The sequence below is a fragment of the Haliotis rufescens genome, unplaced genomic scaffold (assembly GCF_023055435.1).
Source record: "Haliotis rufescens isolate VD_foot unplaced genomic scaffold, xgHalRufe1.0.p SCAF_3, whole genome shotgun sequence".
Classification (NCBI taxonomy): Eukaryota; Metazoa; Mollusca; class Gastropoda; order Lepetellida; family Haliotidae; genus Haliotis; species Haliotis rufescens.
The window spans coordinates 55212716-55239712 of record NW_025964001.1 but is presented as its reverse complement, the minus strand read 5'-3'; the positions used below and the strand labels follow the sequence as shown (position 1 = coordinate 55239712).

The 26997-nt window shown below is 39.1% G+C and overlaps 1 protein-coding gene across 2 annotated transcripts; it reads left to right on the top strand.

Moving 5' to 3' along the window:
* The first annotated feature begins 17 nt into the window (after positions 1-17).
* On the top strand, positions 18-25473 carry LOC124148743 (thiosulfate sulfurtransferase-like). Of its 2 annotated transcripts, none has more exons than XM_046520000.2 (8): positions 18-131; positions 4116-4281; positions 7780-7975; positions 14822-14917; positions 18371-18512; positions 19995-20093; positions 21682-21806; positions 24669-25473. In XM_046520000.2, the coding sequence occupies exons 2-8, from the start codon at positions 4127-4129 to the stop codon at positions 24726-24728; spliced, it is 873 nt and encodes a 290-aa protein (XP_046375956.2). In that variant the 5' UTR covers positions 18-131; positions 4116-4126; the 3' UTR covers positions 24729-25473. The 2 variants fall into 2 exon arrangements, with proteins under 2 accessions (XP_046375956.2, XP_046375957.2); XM_046520001.2 differs by lacking the exon at positions 18-131 and adding an exon at positions 165-306.
* Positions 25474-26997: the final 1524 nt, after the last annotated feature.

Sequence of the window (26997 nt, the reverse complement as noted above, 5' to 3'; positions counted from 1 at the left end):
GTTGCATTCCAAAACATTACAGGTCAAGGTCACATGTCACTCGCACGGCGTTGTGATCACGTTCGCAAAGCAGTTGGCACGAGCTGCACGCTGCCGTAGACACTTTTTCTCGTTGCCAGGAGCAGTATTATGTGAGTATTTTTAGTTTTAGGTGCTTTGCAGTCGCTGTCACAGTTATCCATGAAAGCAAACACAACGGTAATAATCACATCTGCTCGCTGTTGCTGGTAAGCTGTTGGTGAGGGGAGGCCTGAGTCCACTGCAAAAGGCGCCAGCAGTCAAGTTTGGTCAGACAGTGGTCAGTAGGTCAGTGGTCAGTAGGTCAGCTCAGAGAGCTTTGAATACATGTATGTACCGGTTGAGATTTTGTACAGTTATATCGTCATTTATCCTAAGCCAGTAGATCTATGTAGCGATCACACACTTAGAAAAGTTAATGACCTCAATGATAATAATCAGATAAGTAAGATAAAGTTTTTATTTTGTTCTATGTTTTTGTTATTGATGTTATCAAGAAAATGAGACAAATTTCTATAATTGACAATGTCTCTAGTGCATAATTTACAACCAACTTTAGATATATCAGGGTTTTACAAGACGCACAAATGTCTGTCCAGTATGCATAAATGTAGAGAATGGACACAGAAAACAATTATTCTACGTCTCGACGGAAAGTCAGTAACATTCATTGTACTTACAGCGCATCAGGAACAGTCATGGTGTCTGTTATTTCGCCCATCAATCATGACCACTGTCCATATGATCATTGATTCATTCCAGGCTCTAAAGTAATTATCTAAACGTACAGTACACTACACCATTTCATTACTTCACAGGACCCTCATATTGCCTGCAAGGACCCTTAAAAGTAATTACTGAGGGTCGTCTGCACCCCCACTTTTGTTAGTCAAGGTAAAACCCTGACCTAATATATGTAACATTTTCATGCTATATTCTAACATATTGAGTTGATGAAACATACATGAACATATATATATACTGACCATAATGTAGACATTTTGTATTTGTATTCTATGTTGTCTAATGGCATGTTCATGATTCTGGTGTTAATATTACCAGGGCGTTTTCTCTCCATTTAACATAGCTTAATAGGAAGTAAATGTTGTATCTTATCATTTTAATTTATTATTTATGCAATTAAGCTAATAACACTAAATATAGGCCAATGTACATTGTATCACAAAGCCTGGACATAATCCCTTAATGTTCAGTTTAGTCAGACCCACAGCTTCCATCCACAGGGATATAGTTAATAATAATAGTGGTAAAAAATAAGTAAATTCATTGGCAAAGTTTCTGTCTTGCAGCAATAGGGCCATCATTTTGCAACCAAACCATTTGTTTTAATTTAATGCATGCATTACCATTTAGTGTATATGTGTCACAATTATTCACATGCCTTACTTTTGCCTATACTCAGTATATATATATACAGTCAAGTCTCGTTAATCCGACATCGTTGGTTGCACATGATTGTGTCAGATTAACGAGTATGTCGGATTAACGAAATTAAGTGATTTGTGATCGAAAATCGGACGTCTTCACGACAGATAATAAGTGTGTGCCTTGTAATAAAATCATTAAAAACGAAATATTTATATTATAATGTTGTTTATTCATTCATTCCTTAATTTATAATCAATGACGGTGCAAAAAATAATAATAATTTTCCCATTTATACATAACAATACATTACTCACTGAATTTATCACATCAACAACACACGTTTCCTCGTGTAAATGCAAGTGCTACTGTCTTAACAACTTGCTTCATCAGATGACCACGGAGTACGATGACCAGTGTCGGATTAACGAGACTGATTAATGAGTGATTTCGGAAATTCGTTGCAAATTAGGTGTGTCGGAGTCGGAGTGCGAGAATGTCGGATTAACAGGACTAAAAAGCACTGAATCAATCGGTTCCCATCATTTGTGTCGGATAAAGCCAAGTGTCGGATTAACGAGTGTCGGATTAACGAGACTTGACTGTATGTGTGTAACTAATGGTAATAAAATAAGAATTGTCCAAGATAGTATGTACTGCTGTAAGAGCTACAGTTTCATGTAGATGATTAGTTTGGGTGGCCCAGTCGTCTAAGGCGCCGCGATTCGCTGTGCAGAGTTGCGTCCCTTGGGCACGCCAGAAACCTATGATTGTGGGTTCGAATCCCAGTTCGCCCCGATTATGTTTCTAGGTTTGTCAGCACCATACCCGTGCTCGTGGGTTTCACCGAAGTGGTAAACGTCTAAGACCTGCATCACTTGGGGCTTTCCTCCCACATTAAGCTGACACGCCGTAATATAACTGGAATACTGTTAAAAGCGGCGTAAAACCCAACTCACTCACTCACTCACTCTTTTAAAATGCTTATACTTCAACTGCTCTTAGCTGGAATCAGGTGCTCTTAAAAATTGTATTCAACCAAAAGACTGGTCTGACATTACTGAACAACATAAACAAATGGTTATATCCATGACTTGACCAACATCTTGTCTCTGAAATGAATATATTTTACCAAAAAAACTGTTGTTACATTATCTTAATAAAATATATAGAAGGAACCCAGAGACTCTTCAGTAATCTAGACTTGCCAACTATTGTAGACTTGCACCAGGTATATTGATGTATTTGTTTCAGGATCTGTATGACAGATTAATGCTTGTAATCATGGCTATTTAGTTCTTAAATGTTTTAATGTATATGTAGACATGACATTCAAAAGGACATATATTGATTGAGTAAGCAGATTGAATATATGTGTGATATCACCTGTTTGTTTGTTTACAGCTGTTTATGACATTTGTTACTTATTTTTAGAGAATGATAACAAAATCACCTACTGCATTTGACGTAATAAGCGCCCAGGGCACTCTCAAAATTAGAAATGGGGGGCTCTTATTAGAATGTTGGTAGAAAAAAAACAGAGTTGAAAGATAAATTCCGTGGTTTGTGCCGACAGCCTCAAATGGTTATGTAAGACAGATATATTTTTCCAGAATTTAATTAGGAGATAAACATACTGTGTTTTCAATGTAGAGCTAGGTTACCTGTAGAGTTAACCCCGCTAAATTGAATTTGGAACCGAACGCGCAGCGTGAGGTTTCAAATGTTAAATTTAGCGCGGTTAAATCTACCGGTAACAAGCTCTACATTGAAAACACAGTATGTTTATCTCCATTCTACCATGACTAAATAAAAAACGCGAACTCTTTGGCGTCAGCATATATATACTGAGTGAAGCCGCATGGGTTGAGTTCAGTGTTTTGAGTGGGTTATCGATCTGAATTACGGAATCACCGAACAAAATATGGTGCTGTTTATACTCAAGCAGTTTGTTAACACCGTAATACTTCACTGGAACATATGATAGGCATTGAAAGCATATAAGCACAGCAACTTGGTAAGCTAACATGAGGTGGACATCCCTAAAGAAAACAAAGCAAGCTTTGCAAGGCTTTCGCTCTACATCGCAATTCACCATTATGACGTCATATCGCTCATTGTGACGCAAAAGATATGACGTCACAGTCGTATATAGAAAAGCGCCAAAATTCCAAGCTATCTGTTGTTTCCAAAACGTACATACATTCCCTTTGTTAATTTCTGTCGTGTTTTTTCTGCACAAAATGTATGGCCACACATCCTTTGAATATTGTAGTAACCCCACCTGTGCATTTTGTAACCTGTAATTGTAGATATAATTATTCAAATATGCCTACCGACAATGACTGAATATAGTACTATTCTATGAATATTAGCTTCCGCGGTGATGCAGCCGTCAAACTAGCTGTTTCAATCAGAGAGGGTTTATTGTGATTTAATAGCCTCTGATTGACCAATCAGAATCAAGTAAATTCCAAATTCATGGTAGAATTGCCCATAATAGTAATTAAGGGTGCATTTAACACACGAGTGCGTATTAAACGCGAATAAATAAGTCTTGTGTACATTGATCAATTGGAAGGGGTGCTAATTTGAATTGTTCACTAGCCAAAAAAATGCAAATATCGCCCTGGGGGCTTTTTAGAGCAGGGCGCTTATTACCTCGAAAACGGTATTTCATATATATAAGGCTTGTTTTGTTTTGTTTTCAGATATTGGAACTATGAGAGTTATAAGACTTGGAACTTTAGTTTCTACCAATTGGCTCTGTGAGCAGTTAGCTTCCATCCAGCACAGCACCAATGGGGTCCTGCGAATTCTTGACACATCCTGGTTGCCAAAACCTGGTATCGATAGCTACTCAGAATTCTATCAAAAGTAAGCATTCCCATTTGCATTTGCTACTTAAAGTGTAATGCCACTTTTAAAAGTTTTAATTATAGCTCTTGTTGTGGGAGAAGCTAGACTCAAGAATCCTTGAACCGCATCCATTCATGAATTGAATTCGTTATTCGTGGCATATAGAATTGAATATTTATGAATATGCAATCATGTGCATTTACATACCCTGTACCTAAAAAATACACGAGAACATATTATATGCATAGATGTCTTCAAAAGACAACACGCTCATAATATTTAATTTGACAGTATTGTGGTCACTGGTCATTGTCGCATTTGAGCAGATACTAGTACCTGGATAAGTGCAGTATATAAATGTATAATATATTAATGATTAACAAACCATGTCAAATAATTTATGTTGTTATTGTTTCACTGAATACAACAAATAATACATCAACTGCTGACTTGTTATTGTATTCGTGAAATAATATTCGTATTCTTTACCTTATATTCGTGATACGAATCGTATTCGCCTCATAGTGTATTCGTTGCAGCCCTAGCCATCACAAAGTCGATCTGTCTTATCACAAAATGTTTCTTGCTCATAAGTTCATAAGCTCAAGTTCCAAGTATTTATCATTATAAAATAGAGATGTTATACCCTGGATGTGAAATCTCCGCGGAAACGCGGAAAATCGCGTTTTTTAAAACAGTAGTCCTCAGAAAAAATCATCTTCCGCGTAAAAATTTAATAATATTTTTTTAAAAAACACTCCGAAAAATATGATCGAAAACTGGACAATTGGCGCGGATTATCCTGTTTTCGATCAGAGATTTCACCAGCATAGGTTTTCGGACATCATACGTTTTCTGTCACGAATACTTGCACTATAACGTGGGGTGTGGCGTCACACAGAAATTGTAAATACTCAGAGTCATCTGATGGCTTGTTTTTAAGATAAAGTTGTCTTTTAGCCTGTAAGTGAATGAGATGTTTTACAGTTGTTCATGTGATAAGCAAGAAAACTATGAATGTTTCTTCAGCGTCCAAAACCCCATGTCATGGGGATATATGTTGTATTAATGTCTTATGTTTGCAATGGAGTTTTGTTTTTTTCATCAAAAGGTAAGTTTTTTTCAATATGCTTCAACATGGGGAAAGGGTCAGACATTGCACGCTTGTGACAGTTGTCCTTGTGTCTGGGGGATGGGGGTTGAAGTTTATGGCAGTATTGCTCCCAGACCTGGCGGGTAGCCAGGTGCGCGAAAGCTATGCCCTGATTTTTTAAAAGTACTGATTTAACTTCGGAATTTTACTGCATCTGCCATCTTGTTTATTTGACTTATTGACTTTTGCCATTGACTTATTACATTTCCTGGTGTGAATGTTGTCCAAACTGCACGAAATTGCTTAAAATGCAATCAAATGTTTTAAAAATTTATGGGGGGGCATGCCCCCAGACCCCCCTAGACTTTTCCTCTTTTTTCCGGAAAACCTGCTCACATCCCTGAATCAAGGAGTACCTGTTTTAGTCAGAAACATTTACCAACCTGAATAGTGACAACATATATACTACGCACACACAATATTTTCATGTGACTATAGTTAATCTGTAATCTGTTTTTCGAAGGGACATAACCATGTTGAAGAGGAATTCCATGTTCTTATGATTTGTGACCAGTATTCTAGTGCAAGAAGAAACTCTTTTCCCAAGCGTCTCGTTACCCCTCCCTCTATTGAGAATTTTATAAGACATGTCAGCTGAAAAAGAGCAAATTATAAAAAGCTTAGGTAAATTTCTCTCTAAGTCATGAACATTCGAACGAAAACACAGTGTTGGACGGTAAATCATTTTTAAGTCTACTCAGCATGCAAATATATATACAGTATATTTCCATTGTATTATGGGCCGGTGGCCTGAAGTACCGAATAAATTTGTCTGTCTGTCTGTCTGAATGGTCTGTCTGTAATGACATGAAAGACTAATTATAATCATATGAAAAGATTGTGTGTTCTTTAACTTCTTTTGCGTAGTATGTATGACATAAGGACATTTTAAAACCTGACCCGGCTAGCAGGCTAGTGCCAGTTTGTATCCCAGAGTGTCTAGATGTTGTTCTTAGTGCATTGTGGGATGGGAATTGACACAGTTCCATTGGGTGAATTCTAATTAGAGTCATCCTTTATTGCCTTAGTGTGCTAGATCATAAGACGTGATATATCAGGTGAGTAAAATGCCGTTCAGTAACCTGATTCAAGCTTGCTGGGGAATGTTGCTCATAATATCAACCACTGGTTATCTGCCTAAGGCTTGTTTATGTACAGGCCAGTGTGATCTAGCTGGAATATTGCTGACTGTTTCCTGACACAACATAATTGTTATTTTGTCCTGATTACCTGTTAACCTGTGTCCTCGTTAACTCCAAGGTAAAAACAGCCCCTGTATCTTTGGTGGTATTAATCTTTAACACTCCTCCCTAATGGATGTCTGTAACATCCAACTGTTCAGCATAACTGGGAGAAGTATGTGTTTTACTGATATATTTCAAAATATGATAAGTACTTATTTTGTAATCATATTCTTTAGCAAGACATTATCAAATTGAGCAATCTTGACTCTGAGATATTATGTAATCTGGGTTATTCAGCCTGTTTTCTCATTGGTCTTTTTATCTATGTGTTAACCTGTGAAGAGCCTCGAGAAAATAGGTTTTCAGGAACCCAAACTTGCCATTAGAGGCAACTGTGGTTATTGTAAGAGGGGACTGACGGGATCAGGTGGTCAGGCTCACTGACTTGGTTGATGCATGTCATCGTATTAACATTTAGCAGTAATTCGCTAGATGGGTTTATAGGCAGCATTTATTTTACATCCTTCCTTTTATTCCCTCTGTAAGTAAGCCTACTAGTAACAGACAAAATTCACCTCACACATGTAATCCCCCATTTACTTCCGTGATCATCAGCAACCGGCAATTACGTCACTCCCGTACATTCACGTGCCCTAGGTCACTTTACCATGGGTTCGTGGCTGCTGCTTCTACAGCGGCATTCCAAATCTTCCTGCCTGATGTTTCCGTCTGCAACTATGCTGCCCACGCATACTGTCCCGTTGGCGCCATCCACACCGCGCCCTATTTTCATCCACAGTCCTCATTTATGACATTGAATTTCTGCTAAACTTTATAGCATACCTACATACAATATCACTATAATGGTCTGCATATAACCCAAATGTGTAAATCAATGCACATGATGTCAATCACTGGATTGTCTGGTCCAGACTCTATTCTTTACAGACAGCTGTCATATAGCTGGAATATTGCTTAGTGCGGCGTTAAACAAATTACAAACAAGTCTGTGTATCACATCACAAGGTCAGTTGTGTTTTTAGTTTCAGCTCCCAGTCACCAATATTCCAGCTAGATCAGGATGTCATGTATCTAGTGTGCCAGGCATAGAAGAGGTTAACTATTTTGACGATAACAGTATTTATAATGGTTAATATTTTGATACCAATCTTGTTGCAGAAGTCATATTCCTGGATCAAAGCATTTTGACTTGAATCAATGCGTGCAGCCTACACCTCTGATACCTCGCAATCTCCCTGACCCCAAGTGTTTCACTGACTACGTACAGGGCCTCGGAATCTCAAGTGACACTCACATCATAGCATATGACAGGTTCAACACAAGGCCTTCTGTGCGTACCTGGTGGCTGTTCAGGGTGAGTGACACAGCAGTGAGTGAGTTGGGTTTAACTCCGATTTTAACAGTATTCCAGTTATATCACGGCGTGTCAGCTTAATGTGGGAGGAAAGCCCGAAGTGATGCAGGTCTCAGACGTTGACCACTTCGGTGAAACCCACGAGCACGGGTATGGACAAACCTGGAAACATGATCGGGGCGAACCAGGATTCGAACCCACAATCATAGGTTTCTGTCGTGCCCAAGGGACGCAACTCTGCACAGCGAATCGCTGCGCCTTAGACGACTAGGCCACCTGTGCCCCCGAGTGACACAGCACAATTCACTTTATTATTCACCTGTGTATACTACCAGGACAGATTAATCATCGTCACATGAAATTAATTGGGTGGTCCTTAACTTATTTTGAGTAGTATACATTGATGACTTTTCAAAACATGCTGCACCTACCCATGAATGAATTTATGCTTTAATTTTGCATCGATTTTTAAAAAGTAATTTTTATCAAGTTTTAAATAACCCGGTCTGATAGCTACTTTGGCTACCTCTTACCACCCATCATGGAACATGATGCGAAATCTGATTGCATGATACTGTTAGAACAAACCCAAATTATATAGTCTTGTCAGATACACACACTAAATAAATAATTACCCCTTGTCAACCATGCCCAATGCAACATGGAGAATTTCATGCAAATATGGCACAAGTTAAGTATTGTGGTACATAACAATATATTTTTAGGCCTACTTTTAGAATTTAGCACCACGAACGTTTACAAACATATCTCAATACCCTATCGCGTAACTTGTGACATTTTGATGCAAAGCACATCATTGACACAATGTCCTGTGACATTGGGGCGCATTTTATGTTCAATTGAATATTTTATCTTCAATGTTTGTTAACTTAATATAGCCTGCAGCAGCGCATTTTAAAGCAAATGCTAATTTATGAAAGCACTTCTATTTTCAATATATTTTATTTTTCGGTTTCAACCAAATTCATAGGTCATAAATGGAAGCTAATTTACATATATTATTTTTTCAAAACAGTAATTTCCATTATTATGCACAGGAATGCCGTCTGTTACGTATATTATGAATATTCATGATGCACACATCCACAACGTTGCCGGTACTAACACTATCTATCTCTAGGGGGTCACAGGTGGCCCAGTCGTCTAAGGCGCCGCAATTCGCTGTGCAGTGTTGCGTCCCTTGGGCACGCCAGAAACCTATGATTGTGGGTTCGAATACCGGTTCGCCCCGAATATGTTTCTAGGTTTGTCAGCACCATACCCGTGCTCGTGGGTTTCACCAAAGTGGTAAACATCTGAGACCTGCATCACTTTGGGGTTTCCTCCCACATTAAGCTGACACGCCCTGATATAACTGGAATACTGTTAAAAGCGACGTTAAACCAAACTTGCTCACTCGCTATCTATCTTTAGCAACATATCAAAGAGGTTTCTAGGCTAGCGATGGGTAAGAGCTGTGCTGCGGGTCTAAGGGGGTAATACCCCCTTTTCGTGCATTTACAAGATGGGAGACGAAGTGTCGACGTGTGCAAATAAATGTACTTGTCAGCTATTGCTTTAAAATTTCCACATTCATTTATACAATTCTTCACACAAAAACGTCAAGAGAGCAAGATAAAATAGATAAAATGCAACTCTTGAAGGGTCCCCCATGTCATATGGGACTGAAAACTAATTTATATAAATAATGAGGCCATATTGACTAAAATTGTGTTTATTGTCATTAATGACACACTTTATTACCAACTATAGGAAGTAGTCAATAGGTAACTGGTGATAGAAACAGTTCAATAGGTACTCTGCAGCGTGTCATCGTGTCCTTGCAGTAGCTGTAATGCCACCCCAGACCATTATGGAACCACCCCCAAATGTATAGTGCGCCACTACTGTAGCATCATGAAAACGTTCACATTGCCATCTGTATACACGGCTACGGCCATCATGGAAGGACAGGTTGATTCTGCTTTCATCATTAAACAGCACTGATGACAACTGACGTTGATTCCAACGCATATGATGTCGGCACCGTTGCAGGCAAGCTTGTCTGTGACGTGGTGTCAGTTGTGGACGAACTGCTGGACGTCGAGAACAGAGCCCAGCAGAACGCAGTCTGCTTCGTACCGTGTTCTTGCTAATGCGGACATTATTGGTGTTAAAGTGTCACTCATCTGATGTGATGTCAGAAATCGGTCACGTATGGCAGGCTTCACAAGGTACCTATCCTGCCTCTGTGAAGTGACCCCAGGACGACCTGGTCCTCGAGCTTAGGGTTGGTTTCAGTGGCCTGGTACATCTGCCACGGCCTCCCAATCATACTCTGAGTGACGTTACAATGTACAGCCACCTGACATTGACCATTGCCAGTTTGAAGCATCCCAATAGCTCTGCCTCGATTTTTAACACTCAAAAAGCGACACATTGTTACATATGTTTCTTGTCATTCACTACAGTTACCGTATTCGACGTAATAAGCGCCCAGGGCGCTCTCAAAATTAGAAATAGGGGGCTCTTATTAGAATATTATTTTAATGAAAAAAAACAGAGTTAAAAGGTAAATTTCGTGGTTTATGCTGACAGCCTGAAATGTTTATGTACGACAGATATATTTTTCCAGAAATTAATTGCCCATAATTAAGTGTGCATATAACAGATGAGTGCGTATTTTATATAAGTCTTGTGTACATTGATCAATCGGAAGGGGTGCTAATTAGGATTGTTCACTGGCAAATATATTAGCGAATATCGCCGTGGGCGCTTATTAGAGCGGGGCGCTTTTTACGTCGAATACGGTAATGGGGTTTAAAACCATGTGTTAATACCCTGATTCGCACATGCAGCTACTGACAACTGGTTGTGTTCGGGCGATACGACTTTGTGACCGTGCACACAATGCTTAAATTTGTAAAAATTTGGTCAGTGTTTATCTGCCCTTGCATTAGTAACATGGGTCAAATATTGTTTTCATTAATATAGCCACAAACATTAACAATAATCTGGTCTTTGACAACTGGGGCTGCTAACTGTCAGTTTCAAATTTGAATAGGAGACCTTTAATTGTATCGTCCTTAGCTATATGGGTGACCCTTAAATGTTGAGTATAGTTTAGTGAGGAATATTGAGGCAATTTGAAACTGTCCACCCAAGCCACTTTCACTCGCTCATTCCTCACCACTCAGTATCTTGTAGATTACGGAATGTGATGAATGTGCCAAATGGCATCGGGATCACAAGGACACCATGCCTACCCATAATCCTCAAAGTGTCTGTGACCTATTTGACCTTTTCCGTTGATTTCTGTAACAATTTAGTCATGACTAGATAAAAGAGTGGACATAGCTCAGTCGATTAGCTGTTGGAGGTGAGGTGAGGTGAAATTGGGTTTAACGTCGCGTCCAAGATTATTGTACTTATATAGTGACGTGCATGCACGTGTTTGCGTGGCTGCTTGTACTAGTCCGGACTGATGCTGATTTAAAGTGCTAGCTCACTGAGATACCATGCCGCAGTTTAACATGAATACCCCACTCAGACACAGTATACTGACTCCGAGCCGACCAGTCCTTGTTTTAGCCCCCTTTATGCTGAGCGCCAGACAGGGTAAAAACAAGTACCATCTTTTAACGTCTTTTGGTATGACGCGGCCGGGGATCGGACCTTCCGCTCTCCGGGCGGACGCTCTTCCACAAGACCACGGTTGGACGAACAATTTGAAAGTCGCAAGTTCGAGTCAGATGGATTCTCACAGAAACCAATTGCTTGTCTTAGTAACATGTGACCAGCGACAGAGATGGTGATCAAGGGAAGTTGTGCTGCTGTATTCTAAAGGTGCTCCGACTTTTTAACCATATCGTGATCCTTGTATCGCGTTATGTATCGTATCATAAGATACACATTTCGTGACACCCCTGGCACTCTGTGTATAGTCCTCTGACTCAGATCGTAGAACTTCCATCAAAATGACTTTTTAGAGCAGGAAACATCCAAACTGTGGAACACTTCACACTTCAATGAACCCATCCAAACTGATGTTCAATTCTTAAATAACTATAACTTTCTTAACAATTGCTAGTTTGATTGTCTCAAGTTTACCAGTGTGTTTTAGTTGGGTCACAAGTGATTTCTTTTGATCAAGCAACAATTTATCAACCTGTTTACCGAGACTGCCAACAATTGGTACACAAGATTCAGGGTTCCATTCATAGGTATACAAGACTCAGCTGTGTGACGGGCAGGATGGAAATATATTCGTATTTGATATACTGATTCAGCAATTAAACATAAAGTATGTGATCTGGACTACCAGTTGTCGGACTTTCATTTTTGTGGAAGCATCTGTGGCTGAGTGGGTTAGATTGGTGACTTTGTGTGCTGGCGATTAGGTGCCTCACTCTGGCAGTGTGGGTTCAAGACCCGGACAGGACTCAACCCAAAAAAGTATGAGAATCTGTACTTTACTCAGAAAGTGTTATCCCAAATATAACATTTGTTGCATTTGACCTCTTTCTAAATGGTGTTGTGTGTTCATAAATGGCGTATGTAAACATGTTCCTTATAATTTATTATATATATATTTTTCAGTAATTTAACTTTAAATGGCACCTTTTTCCCTACTCTTTTGATATTAATGTTATGTAGTATTCAGGATTCAGGGGTGAGCAGTGGGAGTGAAAACGTTCATGGTGTTCAGGATTCAGGGGAGGCAGCCTCTTAACTAGCATGGATGACTGGTTTGCTTGTAGATGTCAAGTTGCCCACAACATACCTACCGTATTCGACATAATAAGCGCCCCGCTCTTACAAGCGCATACAGCGATATTTGCTAATATATTGGCTAGTGAACAATCCAAATTAGCACCCCTTCCGATTGATCAATGTACACAAGAATTATTTATTCGAGTATAATACGCACTCGTGTGTAATATGCACAGTTAATTATGGGCAAATAAATTCTGGAAAAATATATCTGTCGTATATAAACATTTCAGACTGTCAGCATAAACCACGAAATTTATCTTTCAACTCTGTTTTTTCACCAGAGTAATATTCTAATAAGAGCCCCCTATTTCTAATTTTGAGAGTGCCCTGGGCGCTTATTACGTTGAATACGGTATATGTTCTTTAGATCCCTTGTATGACCGCTGGGTATATTCCAGGATGTGAAACACTATTGTGTGTATTTACATCAGGACAATGTCTGTGATGGGGAAAGGGTTATGGCTGACTGAACATGTACTAGGATGAGGACTGACCAGCTCTTCACATGCTACGCATCAGCGATCTTGAAAATGGCAATATAAATAACTGACACTGGCATGGGTGGCCAAGTTATCTAATGGGTCGAAATTCACTGTGCAGAGTTATGTCCCTTAGGCATGCCAGACACCGCTGAATGAGGTTTCGAATCCCAGATCCTCCCTGACACTCATATAATGTTCTATTTATTACTGAAGATGTCTACATACAGTGACGATTTTTAGTGTTTTCCTATAAGGACAGCAAGTTGCAACAGCAACGGAACCACAATTTGGCGGATGAACAATCTTCAGCTGTGACGTTTCTAGTATGACGTCATGCCGACTTCACGTCACAATAAGATTCAAATGACATCAACAATCCCGTCCAAATGACGGAAACAATACACTGTTGTCTCATGATGTGATATGACCCTAGATTTTTACGAACTCCGATATGTTTGCCCTCGTAGGTAATAAAATGTGTTATGGATGTGATAAACCATATTAATAAACATGATATACCTATCCAATAAATATGCAAATGAGGTCATCCTACAGGAACTACTTTTAATAAATGTATATATAGATCTGATGCCAGTTTATTCAATAACCTTGATATGACATTCCACAAAAGTTGATTTAGGTTCCCTGATGTGTAAACAATCATGGTCGCAAGTCATTTGGCACTGTGTTATAAATAGGGCGGTTCACTCAGGCATTGTATTCCTACACTGTTTCTAAAATTACTTTAGCAAACAAAAATGTGTCCTCAACTTCAAGATAAAGATATTATTACACTTGTGTGTTATCATAAAGTAAATATCATAAATTAGCAATAAACAGTGTTGTGTTCACCATAACCTTGCACAAGGCATTGTTTATTCCTAATATTTAATATTTGCTATTCAAAAGCATACTCGCCTAATGATCTTTATTTAAGGCATATGCATCATGTATACTGGTGTCGCTACGTCCCGAGTTTGACTTTCAACCCTATTTCACCTTAACCCAATCGCATTAAAATCAGATCTTAGTTCTCGTTATCGCTAAACAAAGATCTGATGAAAGTGACGGACGGAATGTGTTTTCTAATCATGCAACCTCGAAAAATTTAACAGAGGGTATTCTGAACGACATTTATTGATTTTTTTTTTAATATATACTTACAATCTAGGACATCTATCAGCTATTCCAGAATGTTCTTTTTATCAGTTTTAAATTTTTTAATCGAGAATACGTCAAAATATGTTTCGAAGCGTAGTCGCCGGTTTGAAACTTGTGTTGTAAAGCTTGAGGAAGCTGCCTTCTGGTGGGCTAATGTCGATTTCTTGTCAGTCATTTCATTTGTCGGTCAAAGTTCGCGAAAGGCCGTTCTGACGTGACCCGTTATGGGATGTTTAGCGGTAGATTGACCTTAACCCCACCTCAAATCATCAAGTTGAGCAAAATGTCTGTCTGTTATACATGTGATACAATATGTTTTATGTTTAAGGGGAAACTACCTGTACATAATAAAAAGTAGTTCTGAATTACAAAGGAAACTATTTAAATTGTTTGTAACCATGGTGACTGGAGTGACATTATTTTTCAGTTGTATGGTCACAACAGGATATCGGTGCTTGACGGAGGTCTGAACAAGTGGCTGGAGAACGGGTATGAAGTTACAGACGAAGAACCCGAAGTCAAAGTAAGTAGATGCTGTTAAGAGATACCGTATTCGACGTAATGAGCGGCCAGGGCGCTCTCAAAATTGGAAATAGGGGGCTCTTATTGTAATATAATTTTGGTGAAAGAGTTGAGAGATCGTAAATTTGGTGGTTTATGCTGACAGCCTGAAATGATACAAAAGAAAAGTCTGTGCGTATTATACACGACAGATATATTTTTCCAGAATTTAATTGCCCGTAATTAAGGGTGCATAAAAGTAACGAGTGTGTATTATATACAAATAAGTAAGTCCTGTATACATTGATCAAACGGAAGGGTGCTGATTGGGATTGTTCACTAGCCAATATATTAGCAAATATCGCCGAGGGCGCTTATTAGAGCAGGGCACTTATTACGTCGAATGCGGTACTCACAATCTACATACCTCACAACTACCTCTAATGAGTGGGGAACAAGGTGCTCAGACGTCTAAGGCACAACACTTTGCTTTACAGAGTTGCTTCCCTTAAGTGTACCAGAATCCTGTTTGTGGGTTTGAAGCCCAAGTTTGTGCCATAATGGGTTTCATATTTGTTCATGGCAGTAAAATGAAAAATAAACCAAACCTTCAACAGTGGAATTTGTTTAAGCATCTTCATTTGTATCCTCGCGGCGTGGATAGTTGCTCACAATATCAATCACTGAATTGTCTGATCCAGTCTGTCAGAGACTGAAAGGATGAAAATGTTGATATTTTGGCACAGTGGGGTTCACATTAGAGCTTGACATTCAGATTTTGATTCTGCTTCTTCTTATTTTACTTTATGTGAAAGTAAGGTGAAAAAATTGATTGCGCTTTCATTGTGAATATCAATATCATTAAGTCAATTCCGAAGAGAGAAAATATTCATAACATTTGTAGAAAGTATTCAAATGTCCACTTGAAAATGCTGATATTAGCACAATCCAAAATCAGGTTCCAAAGCAAACTTTTTGGGTATGGCCTAAACCGTTCAGTGCAGTGGTATGTGATGAATGTTTTTATTGTCTGATATGTCGACTTGGTTGCAGCATCTGTCTACTATATAATGTCTTGTGATGCTCAGCAGTTCTACTAGGCCGCATCTAATTAACTACAAAATCATTTTGTACCACACTAAAACCCTATAAAAAAAAAGAAAAAAGACCACACAAACTCCCATCTATAGCACGACATTCTTCCAAATTCCAAATTTCCCCAAAGTTGAATAAGCAACCCTAGTCCCCCAGGTTTCCCTTTCTTTTAGGACATACCCCCCTCGGTAAAACCACTTATTGGCCCGGCGGGCCCGTGTGCGAAAAAAGTCGGAAAGCGCACGTAAAAACACCAACTCTCTCTCTCTCAGTCTCTCACTCAGCAGCTATAAGGATACGTCAGAAAGCAGTCAGTCAATACCAGATCTGAAAGTGAATGTTCTTTTACCGATACCTCAGTAATGTCATATGCTCTAACCTTCTATCTTCGAAGCCAAACTAGCTTTCCTCGATCAGTAGAGGTTTTACACTATCTCATTAAAATCAGATCCTAGTTCTCGCAACCGCTAAACAAAGATCTGAAGACATCCCATTAGGGGTCACGTCAGAACGACCTTTCATCCAACCAATCAGTGCGTCACTTACCAGATAATGAAAGTGACTGTCCGAATGTGATTCCTAATCATGCGATCTCGAAAACTTTAACAGGGGGTATTCCGAACAATAGTTACGGGTTTAACGACTGAATCAATATATTCTAGACCATCTGTTAGTCATTCCAGAATGTTTTTTTGTTCAGGTTTCAAATTTGTAATCGAGAATTTGTCAAAATATGTTTTGAAGCGTAGTAGCCAATTCAAAATTTATCCCGTAAAGCACGAGAAAGCTGGTTTCTGATTGGTCATTCCATTGGTCGGTCAAAGTTCGCGCAAGGTCGGGCTGACGTGATGGGATGTCCTCAGATCTTTGTTTAGCGGTAGCGAGAACTAAGGTCTGAGTTTAATGAGATTGAGGTTTTACAACATGTTACAATCAGCTCATTTTGAATGTTTTTGGTGAGCTACAGTACCTTGGTACTTCTTTATGAGGAAACATAAGTACTCCAGAAGAATAGAAACACAAGAGTAGTAAAATTGTAAATATCTGACAGAGATGCTGACATCCATACAATATTAATACCAAAAAGTAATCGGTCTGTTCTGCATTGATCCCATAATTCGGGATCTGACTGCTTCCATGGGACGACGATGCCAGTCAGTTTTGGAATCTAATGGTGGCCATACAGCATAATGAAAACGAAAGACCTTCACCTTGTAAGGCCACTGTTCCATGTGTGCCATCTTGAACCAAGGTCAATGTCAATGTGTGCCAATTTTGAACAATCAAATACCATCTGTTGATTATTAATTACACACACACACATATATATTTGTAATTAATAATCAACAGATGGTATTCGATTGTTCAAATATATATATATTAGCGGTGCAATGAATACACTGTGAGGCGAATATGATTCGTATCACGAATATATGGTAACGAATATGAATATTTAATCACGAATACAGTAACAGGTCATCAGTTGATGGTAACAAATGATTATTATAATGTTATACATTTATATACTGCACTTATCCAGGTACTAGTATCTGCTAAAATGCGACAATGACCAGTGACCACATTGCTGTCAAATTAAATATATAAGAGTGCTGTCTTTAAAGAAATCTACACATGCATATTATTAGTACTTATGGATATTTTTATTAAAATAACTCATTTTATTTTTGTTGTAAATATTCGATTCTTGTGTCCACGATTAACAAATTCAATTCATGAAGGGATACAGTTCGATTCACCGAATACATGAATGAATCATAACAGCCCTATAATATATATTTATATGCCCTCTGCCTCATGGCATACATTCACCTGATGAAGAAGTAAGTATATACTCCTAAATGTTGTGTTCCTCATAATAATGAGGGGGCACGGGTGGCCCAGTCGTCTAAGGCACTGCGATTCGCTGTGCAGAGTTGCGTCCCTTGGACAAGGCAGAAACCTATGATTGTGGGTTCGCCCCGATTATGTTTCTAGGTTTGTCAGCACCATACAGTGCTTGTGGGTTTCACCAAAGTGGTAAACGTCTGAGACCTGCATCACTTCAGGCTTTCCTCCCACATTTAGCTGACACGCAGTGATATAACTGGAATACTGTTAAAAGCAGCGTTAAACCCAACTCACTCATTATAATGAAGTTGACATCCATGTATTCTCTTCCTTAAATGATTAGTATTATTCCGTCTTCTTTCTTTTTGTCGTTATGCTGAAGGTACATGCGGCTAAGCCTGGTTATTCCACACATTAACATGGGTGGTATGTCATACATGGTGCATGTGTATATGAATTTGTGTTTGGTAATGCTTACACTGAAAATTTATTGTGGACATAGGTGAAAACCCAACTTGGCTGTCTGTTTCAGAGAGGGAATTTTACAACTCGTCTGAATCCCAATTTGCTGAGGGACTACGACACGATGGTTGACAATGTCGAGACGAAGCGTGAACAAATAGTCGATGCCCGCGATGTGGAGAGCTTCATGGGAGAGACAGATCTGCCCCCAGGTAGCCATGTTAATGTGTTTGTAGCAGGGCGTGGAGTCATCCCACAGATGATATCCTTACCTTGTCAGCTTGCTGACGGGGTTAACCTCTTTGGTCATGTGGACAAGGCGTCCGACCTCGGATCAGGTCTGTGGTTCGAATCCCATCACGGGACTCAGGAATTTTATGGCCGCTACCTTGGCGCCCAACGTGGGGCTGAGCACATTCATATTAAATTTGAGCAAAATAAGCCTCAGTACCCTACTATGCGGCCCGGGACGTGCCTTCTGTTGACTGGGGTGTTTGTAGCAGGGCGTGGAGTCATCCCACAGATGACATCCTTACCTTGTCAGCTTGCTGACGGGGTTAACCTCTTTAGGCATGTGGACAAGGCGTCCGACCTCGGATCAGGTCTGTGGTTCGAATCCCATCACGGGACTCGGGAATTTTATGGCCACTACATTGGCGCCCAACGTGGGGCTGAGCACATTCATATTAAATTTGAGCAAAATAAGCCTCAGTACCCTACTATGCGGCCCGGAACGTGCCTTCTATTGACGGGGGTGTTTGTAGCAGGGTGTGGAGTCATCCCACAGATGACATCCTTACCTTGTCAGCTTGCTGACAGGGTTAACCTCTTTGGTCATGTGGACAAGGCATCCGACCTCGGATCAGAAGGTCTGTTGTTCGAATCCCATCACGGGACTCGGATATTTTATGACCGCTACATGTTCATACCTTGTAGGCCTGAAATGCCACAGTTAATGGCATTCTAGGGTCACACTTTTCTCTGAATCACAGCATACTGATAAATTTACGTGTCAGTTAGTTTTGAGGAGTCAAAATATATACAGAAAACTACGTTTATAATGAACTTGCATATAACAGACTGACGGATATAAAAAACCGACCCATCTATTTGCTGTGTAGGCTGTATATAAGCTTATAACGAACTACGGTTATAACAAACTAAAGTTAGTGGTCCCTTTGAGTTCGTTATGACCATAGTTTACAGTATAAACATAAAGATGCTAATTCTGTTAAAAGTAAGAGTATGAAATATTTTGAATAATAACTGAAACACATGTTACTTGTGGTGTCTCCTTAGGCAAGAGGCTTTGTTCTAAAAATCCAGTGTAGTTATGCAGCCTTCAGGATATATAGAGGATATTTAATGTGTTTTCTCAAATACCACTTTTATCTCATCGAGTGAAGTGGGGAGAGTCTAATATTTTCACGAGTGACGCAGTTGAAGAGAAGCTGTGCACCTGCGGTTGAGAGAGTCGGCATCTGACGTAAACGTAATGTTTTGATTCAGGAGTTCCGGCACCTTGTTTATATCAGTCACTAGTGACTGATATAACTTTTTTATATCAGTCACTAGTGACTGATAACTTGATCTATCGTCACTGATAAATTCCAGTATTTCATTCTTATGTATATAATAATATAAGACGTTTGTTTTCATTCCTGTAACCATGACTACTGCTGCCTTTCATCCAGAAATCCAATCTGGCCACATTCCTGGATCAAGATGTATTCCATTTGAAGATATCTTCAATCCCGATGGAACATTCAAGTCTGAGAAAGATCTCAAGAAATGTAAGTTGACATGCATGATCAGTTAGGATATGTTTATTCCAAGTTTCATGCAACATGTAAAACATATTGTGGTTGGGGTTTGTTGTCAATCTCATTCAAATCAGATCTTAGTTCTCGCTACCGCTAAACAAAGATCTGAGGACATCCCATTACAGGTCATGTCAGACCGACCTTCCGCGAACTTTGACAGACCAATGGAATGATCAATCAGAAGGCAGCTTTCTCGTGCTTTACGGCACTAATTTCAAATTGGCGACTACACTTCGAAACATATTTTGACAAATTCTCGATTACAAATTTGAAACCTGAACAAAAGAACATTCTGGAATGGCTAATAGGTGGTCTAGATTGTATGGATTCAGTCAGTAACCCGTAACTATCGTTCGGAGTTACCATTTTTGAGGTTGCATGATTAGAAATTGCATTCCGACTGTCACTTTTATAATCTGGTAAGCGATGCTCTGATTGGTTGGATAAAAGGTTGTTCTGACATGACCCCTAATGGGATGTCCTCAGATCTTTGTTTTGTGGTAGCGAGAACTAAGATCTGATTTTAATGAGATTGGGTTTGTTGTTTAACATCACACTCAGCAATATTCCAGCTGTGTGTTGTGGTAAAGAATCAAGTCTGGACCTGACAAACCAGTGATTGATAGTCTATGCAGTGCAATCAACAGGTATGATGACAAGCAGACAACTCAGTCACCAGGCCTGACCACCTGATCCTCATACAACAGACCTGTGAAGATCCGGGGTAGAATAGGTCTTCAGCAACCCATGCTTGTCGTAAAAGGGGCTTAATGGGATCGTGTGGTCAGCCTTGCTGACTTGGTTGAAGCATGTCATTGTAACCCAATTGCGTGGATCGATGCTCATGATATCAATCACTGGATTGTCTGGTCCAAACTCGATTATTTATAGACCATATTTATTTATTATTCGTATATAGCTGGAATAATGCTGAGTGCGACGTAAAACAACAAACCACCCAACCAACCTCATATGACTAGTGTAGATTACTGGGGACCTATTAGGGACCGACTATTTGATATTCTGTAGGGGGGCCTGAGATTTTATTGAAAAAAATAAATTGTCCCCAAAAATTCTTGATAAAATAATTATGCTGATTGAATAGATTACTGGTCACAAAAATTACATTGCTGCAAGGTGTTTTTTATTCAGGCTCATAGTTATAAATAAAACAATATCTTGTTTTAAATATAAAAATATATGGTTTTGTAACTGAAGCTTAAAAACATCTTATCTTGATACAAAATCCCAGGCCACCCCCATGTATGTAAACATGGGTGATGGAAGAACGTAGTGTAGCCCGTGAAGTACTGATGATGATCAAAACCATATTTCGGCTATAATGTTGAAGGTGACGCACTGATTACAAAAGCAGCTGTTGTGTCGTGGACGTTGTAATGACATGCTTGTTTATATCTAACTTAGACTTAACATAGATATAATTAAACCTGTCAACTAACAAGCTGTGGTAGAGCTTGTAGAAGCATGGTCCAGATAAGCAGATAATGTCTTCTTGTGCATAGCTGTATGTTAACTGTGAGAGTTATCTCCCTTACAGTATTTGACCAGGCTGGTATTGACCTTGGCAAGCCTCTTGTAGCATCTTGCCTGGCTGGACTAACAGCATGTGGTCTTTCTACAGCAGCTCACATCCTGGGAAAGGAAGTTGTACCAGTCTACTATGTAAGTAGAAAACTCCTGTATTCATTCATAGAGGTCATGAGTGAGTGAGTGAGTTGGGTTTAACGCCGCTTTTAACAGTATCCCAGTTATGTCACAATCTCATTCAAATCAGATCTTAGTTCTCGCTATCGCTAAACAAAGATCTGAGGACATCCCATTACGGGTCACGTCAGAACGACCTTTCATCCATCCAATCAAAGCGTCGCTTACCAGATCATGAAAGTGACAGTCAATGTGTTTTCTAATTATGCAACCTCCAAAACGTTCAGACGGGGTATTCCAAACGACAGTTGTGGCCCGTACAACTGATTCCGTCAAAATTATCGTCTATCTGTCGCTTCCATGGGATAAACATTTGAACGGAGGAGGCGTTGCACAGTACGTGGGAAGCACTGCCATACAATCTCAACCTTATATTAGAAATTCCGGAATGTTCGTTTGTTCAGTTTTCAAAATTTTAATCGAGAACTGTGTCAACATATTTTTCAAGTGTAGTCTGAAATGGAAGTCGCCAGGTTGAAACGATTGCCGTAAAGCTCGAGGAAGCTGCTATCTAATTGGCTGTTGTCGACTTCTTGTTGGTCATTTCAGACCTTTCTCCTCCAATGATGATATTATTTGAATACATTTGTTGTAAACAAACTACAACAAATGTTCCTGTAGAGCAAGTTGAGCATACATACTCTCACGTCACTTCTCTTTTTGAGGAACCGTTTTATTCCGTGACACAGTTGGTTGTGTATCTGTGTATGGATGTTGGTGTAAATCTCTGTTCAACCTTGTTCTACAAAACTTGCCATATGCATTGCTCACCAGCTTAACTGGTGCCTTTTGCTATTTTGAAATTTTCAAAATTTCATTTTGTTACATTTCCATGGAAACTAATGAATATATTGCATGAAACTAGTACAATGACCATATTCTCAACTATTGCATTTTCATATTTTTTAAAGTTTTTAATTTGTTGTGTTTCCATGGAAACAACTTGGACAAAGTCTCAAACAAGTAGTGTTTATTTCCCAGCAAAACTCTGCAGTTAATGATTACTTCTGAATGAAACCGTTATTTCTCTCGACCAATATGTTGCTAGTATTGTTTTACAGACTTGCGTACACATTTACAGTAACAACTTGAACTACCGTATTCGACGTAATAAGCGCCCAGGGCGCTCTCAAAATTAGAAATAGGGGGCTCTTATTAGAATATTATTTTGTCGAAAAAAACAGAGTTGAAAGATAAATTCCGTGGTTTATGCTGACAGCCTGAAATGTTTATATACGAGAGATATATTTTTCCAGAATTTAATTGCCCATAATTAAGGGTGCATATAACACACGATTATACGCGTATTATACGCGAATAAATAAGTATTTTGTACATTGATCAATCGGAAAGGGTGCTAATTGGGATTGTTCACGAGCCAGTATATTAGCAAATATGGCCGTGGGCGCTTATTAGAGCGGGGCGCTTATTAGAGCGGGGCGCTTATTACGTCGAATATGGTAATGTATCAAAAAAAGAGTGTGGAGTAAAAACACATTCTAGTTCATCCATCCCCACCTGCCATGCTACCAATGGCCCTCGCATCATTTGTCCCCATTTACAGATGAAGAATATCACTAAACATGTTGTGTTGTTTCTTTATGGGAAGTTATTGAACTGTGCCAAGACGTGAAAACAATCAGCTACCAGCAGGCTGGTGAAATTGACCTGCCTGCACCTGTTGCCGATGTCAGTGTCTGCCATTCTAACCACATTGCCATGGAGGGACTATACTTGTCAATATGTAAATCACATCAGCAGGCAGTTCATGTTTACATTTGCCATGTTTTGTTCAACAATATAAAATATAAAAATTAATACCTCTGGCCATATATCATTGAATAGACTAACACTTAGTCAGTGAAACATTTCTTTAAAAAAATAATTTCTTCAGAAAGAACCTTTCCTCTTCTGCTATATATATATGTTGAATCAAGGAAATTAGACTTGGTTTAGTTTGATCTAGACTTGCCAAGGCTCTTCGTAAAAAAAATATATATGTATATATAAATTCCCCAGTCATGGCGCAGGACAAATGTTTGAAACATTTGGTGGAAAATGTAACAATGTGAGCATATTGTTTCATACCCACATTAAGTCGGTATTCATCAGTTAACCAAATGGGACCAGGAAGAATATTTTATGGACAATGCACTCATAACTGGACATTCATTACCAATTATGTTTTAGGCATCAAAAGCTGGCATGTCTCATTAATTGTAACAAATGTCCAGTTATGTGTGCGTTATGACTTAAAATACAGCATCGAAGTGACAAGTGAGTGTGGTTTTACACCGCTTTTAGCAATATTCCAGCAATATCACAGCGAAGGACACCAGAAATGGGTTTCATACATTGTACCCATGACGGGAATCAAACCCGGGTCTTCAGCGTGACGAGCGAACGCTTTAACCACTAGGCTACCCGACCGCCCCTCGAAGTAACAAAATACTGCATACTCAGATTTAAAGTACAGCCTGAAAGTTAAAACATATATAAAATAAACAAAAAAATACAACACAAAATGGTGCAGGGACATTACATCGCATACATATCTAATACAGGAAAATCCTTAACTTCTTGCTTCACTATCCATGCTGCATTCGAACTAGCCTGTATATTTCGTACTGCCCATGCATTTTTGTGTGATTTGATCATGTTTAGAATTTATGCATGAGCTTAAAATAGCTGTATTTTAAATAACTTCTTAATGTTGCCCCACTGGCGATCACCCAGCTGGTCACATAGAGTCCGACTGGCAGTAAACCTTTGTCACACAAGAGTTGTCCCCCTTTGACCTAGATGTTTGTGTATTTGCAGGGCTCTTGGCTTGAGTGGGGACAGAGAGCTGATACTGACTTGTGTGTAACTGGAAAGTGACAGCAGCCGGGCTCTAGGATCAGTATTGACAATATATGCAATAATCATACTATGCACTTTCATTACTGACATTTAAATGCAATAATAAAATTTATTTTCTACACAAAACTTGCATTGAAATTATATTTAAGATGATAGTGATCTGTGTCAAGATCTGCGGTCTGCACTAAACAGGGTTGTATGTTATACACTATATTATAACTTTAGTCATTATTATATTTAGGTGTTGAATGTATGGAAGTTTTTTCAACCTTGTGTTTCATGTATTGAAGTCAAATCATTCTCTTGTTTTCACATTACATGTTGTCAAGTACGAATGAATGTCCATTTGGATGAAATTTGTCACCATTTATAATAATAATTTCACTGGTTGTCTTTGTCACTGAAATAGAGCTATATGGTAATGACAAGATAGTATAGATGATTGTATGATAGTATTGGACTTTATTGCAATTGTAGCGATGTTTCACGAAGCAAGACATGTATTGTTGGCATACATCACGTCTCATATACCTAGAGTGAGTGAGTTTGATTTGAGGTTGCTTTTAACCATATTACAGCAGGGTACACCAGAAATGGGCTTCACACATTATACCCATGTGGGAATCAAACCCAGGGCTTCATCATGGTGAGCCTTACCCTAGGGCTGGGATGGGTAACTCGGGTACTCTGATCGGGTGGGTCCTAAGTAGGACCCGGGTACCCACAGGACTACCCGGACCCATGGTTAGCCACATGATATATTGTTTAATGACAAAAACTCACTATAGCTCAGTGGTTACATTACAAGTCGCTAATGTTCGTATTTCTTTCTGACGATGCACACATTCATTTGACTTACCGTATATATGTTTGAGTAAAGATAAAGCTTCAGCAACGTTCAGTGAACACATGATCTGATTGTTTGATACATGTATCTAATTGGTTTTAGCCAGGGCTGCGGTAAAACAATAAAACAATTACCAATCAGACATTTTGTTCCCAACTCTTGAGACTTGCAGTGGGTACCCGGGTAGGGTCGGGTACCTGGGTAGTAAATTTGGACTCGTCCAAGCCCTACCTTACCCACTGGGCTACCCCACCGCCCCGCCTACTGTAAATCTTGAAATTAACGCGAGTGTGAATTAAATGAGAAAAATGCGAGTGGTCTTTGTGACTGCGTCAAAGGACGACACGAGCCAGCGTGCATGTATTGCTTTAGCGGAAGTACTTTACTCAGCACTAATAAGCGGTGCTACTTGGTGTGTGATTGGATTGATGTAAGGTTGGATTAAGGTGAGGATTCTCCTGTAAACCTGACAGAGGACATTCTAATATTGACACAGTCAGCAAGCAGACTGATAGAGATGACTGGAAACGTCGCACTAATTGTAATAAAGAAGTTGTTCGTCCATAGAATTTGTCTTTCTTCATCATGTTCATCACACCAACTTCTAAATGCCACTGAAAGAAGTTACGATTTATACCTAGTGTTATTTGTGAACGAATACATGTTCCGTAGCAGATCTCTTTTGACTCTGTTATATTGAACTTTACTGATTTCACACGAGTGCCTTGTATGTATACCACTTTTGATAAAGATTTAACTTGACGAGAAAAAGTTTACCTGTACATATAAATGTTTTGACTTTTTAAGCTGGATGATGCAGATGGGTTCTCTCAGGTGAAACTGTTACAGGAATAGCTCTATCTCACCACAGGATATCAGGATATTAACTTACATAAAATTTCAGTGAAAATGTTCCGACCCTGTAGTGAAAAGGTTCTGGTCGAATGTTGGGTGTGTTTAATGAGTGATGTTCCTGTTTATTGTTCATGTGCAACAGGGAAACTAAGACATACAATCACAATACAAATAAACATAATCTGAATGAAAAACAAAAGAATATGATGTAAAAGGAAAGCAAGAAACAAATCCTGATAGTCAGTTAAGGATAAAGACAAATGTGAAAACATGTACCGTATTCAACGTATTAAGCGCCCCGCTCTAATAAGCTCCATCCCAGTTAGCACCCCTTCCGATTGATCAATGTACCCAAGACTTATTTATTCGTGTGTAATACACACTCGTGTGTTATATGCACCCTTAATTATGGGCAATTAAATTCTGGGAAAATATATCTGTCGCATATAAACATTTCAGGCTGTCAGCATAAACCACGAAATTTACGATCTTTCAACTCGGTTGTTTTTCACCAAAATAATATTCTAATAAGTGCCCCCCCCTATTTCTAATTTTGTGAGCGCCCTGGGTGCATATTTCATCAAA

Excerpts from the sequence above, each read along its gene's own strand:
- LOC124148743 (XM_046520000.2), top strand. The coding sequence starts at position 4,127 with ATGAGAGTTATAAGACTTGGAACTTTAGTTTCTACCAATTGGCTCTGT. Across the intron at positions 7,976-14,821 it reads GTACCTGGTGGCTGTTCAGG|TTGTATGGTCACAACAGGAT; the intron begins GTGAGTGACACA and ends ATTATTTTTCAG. Across the intron at positions 14,918-18,370 it reads ACGAAGAACCCGAAGTCAAA|AGAGGGAATTTTACAACTCG; the intron begins GTAAGTAGATGC and ends TGTCTGTTTCAG.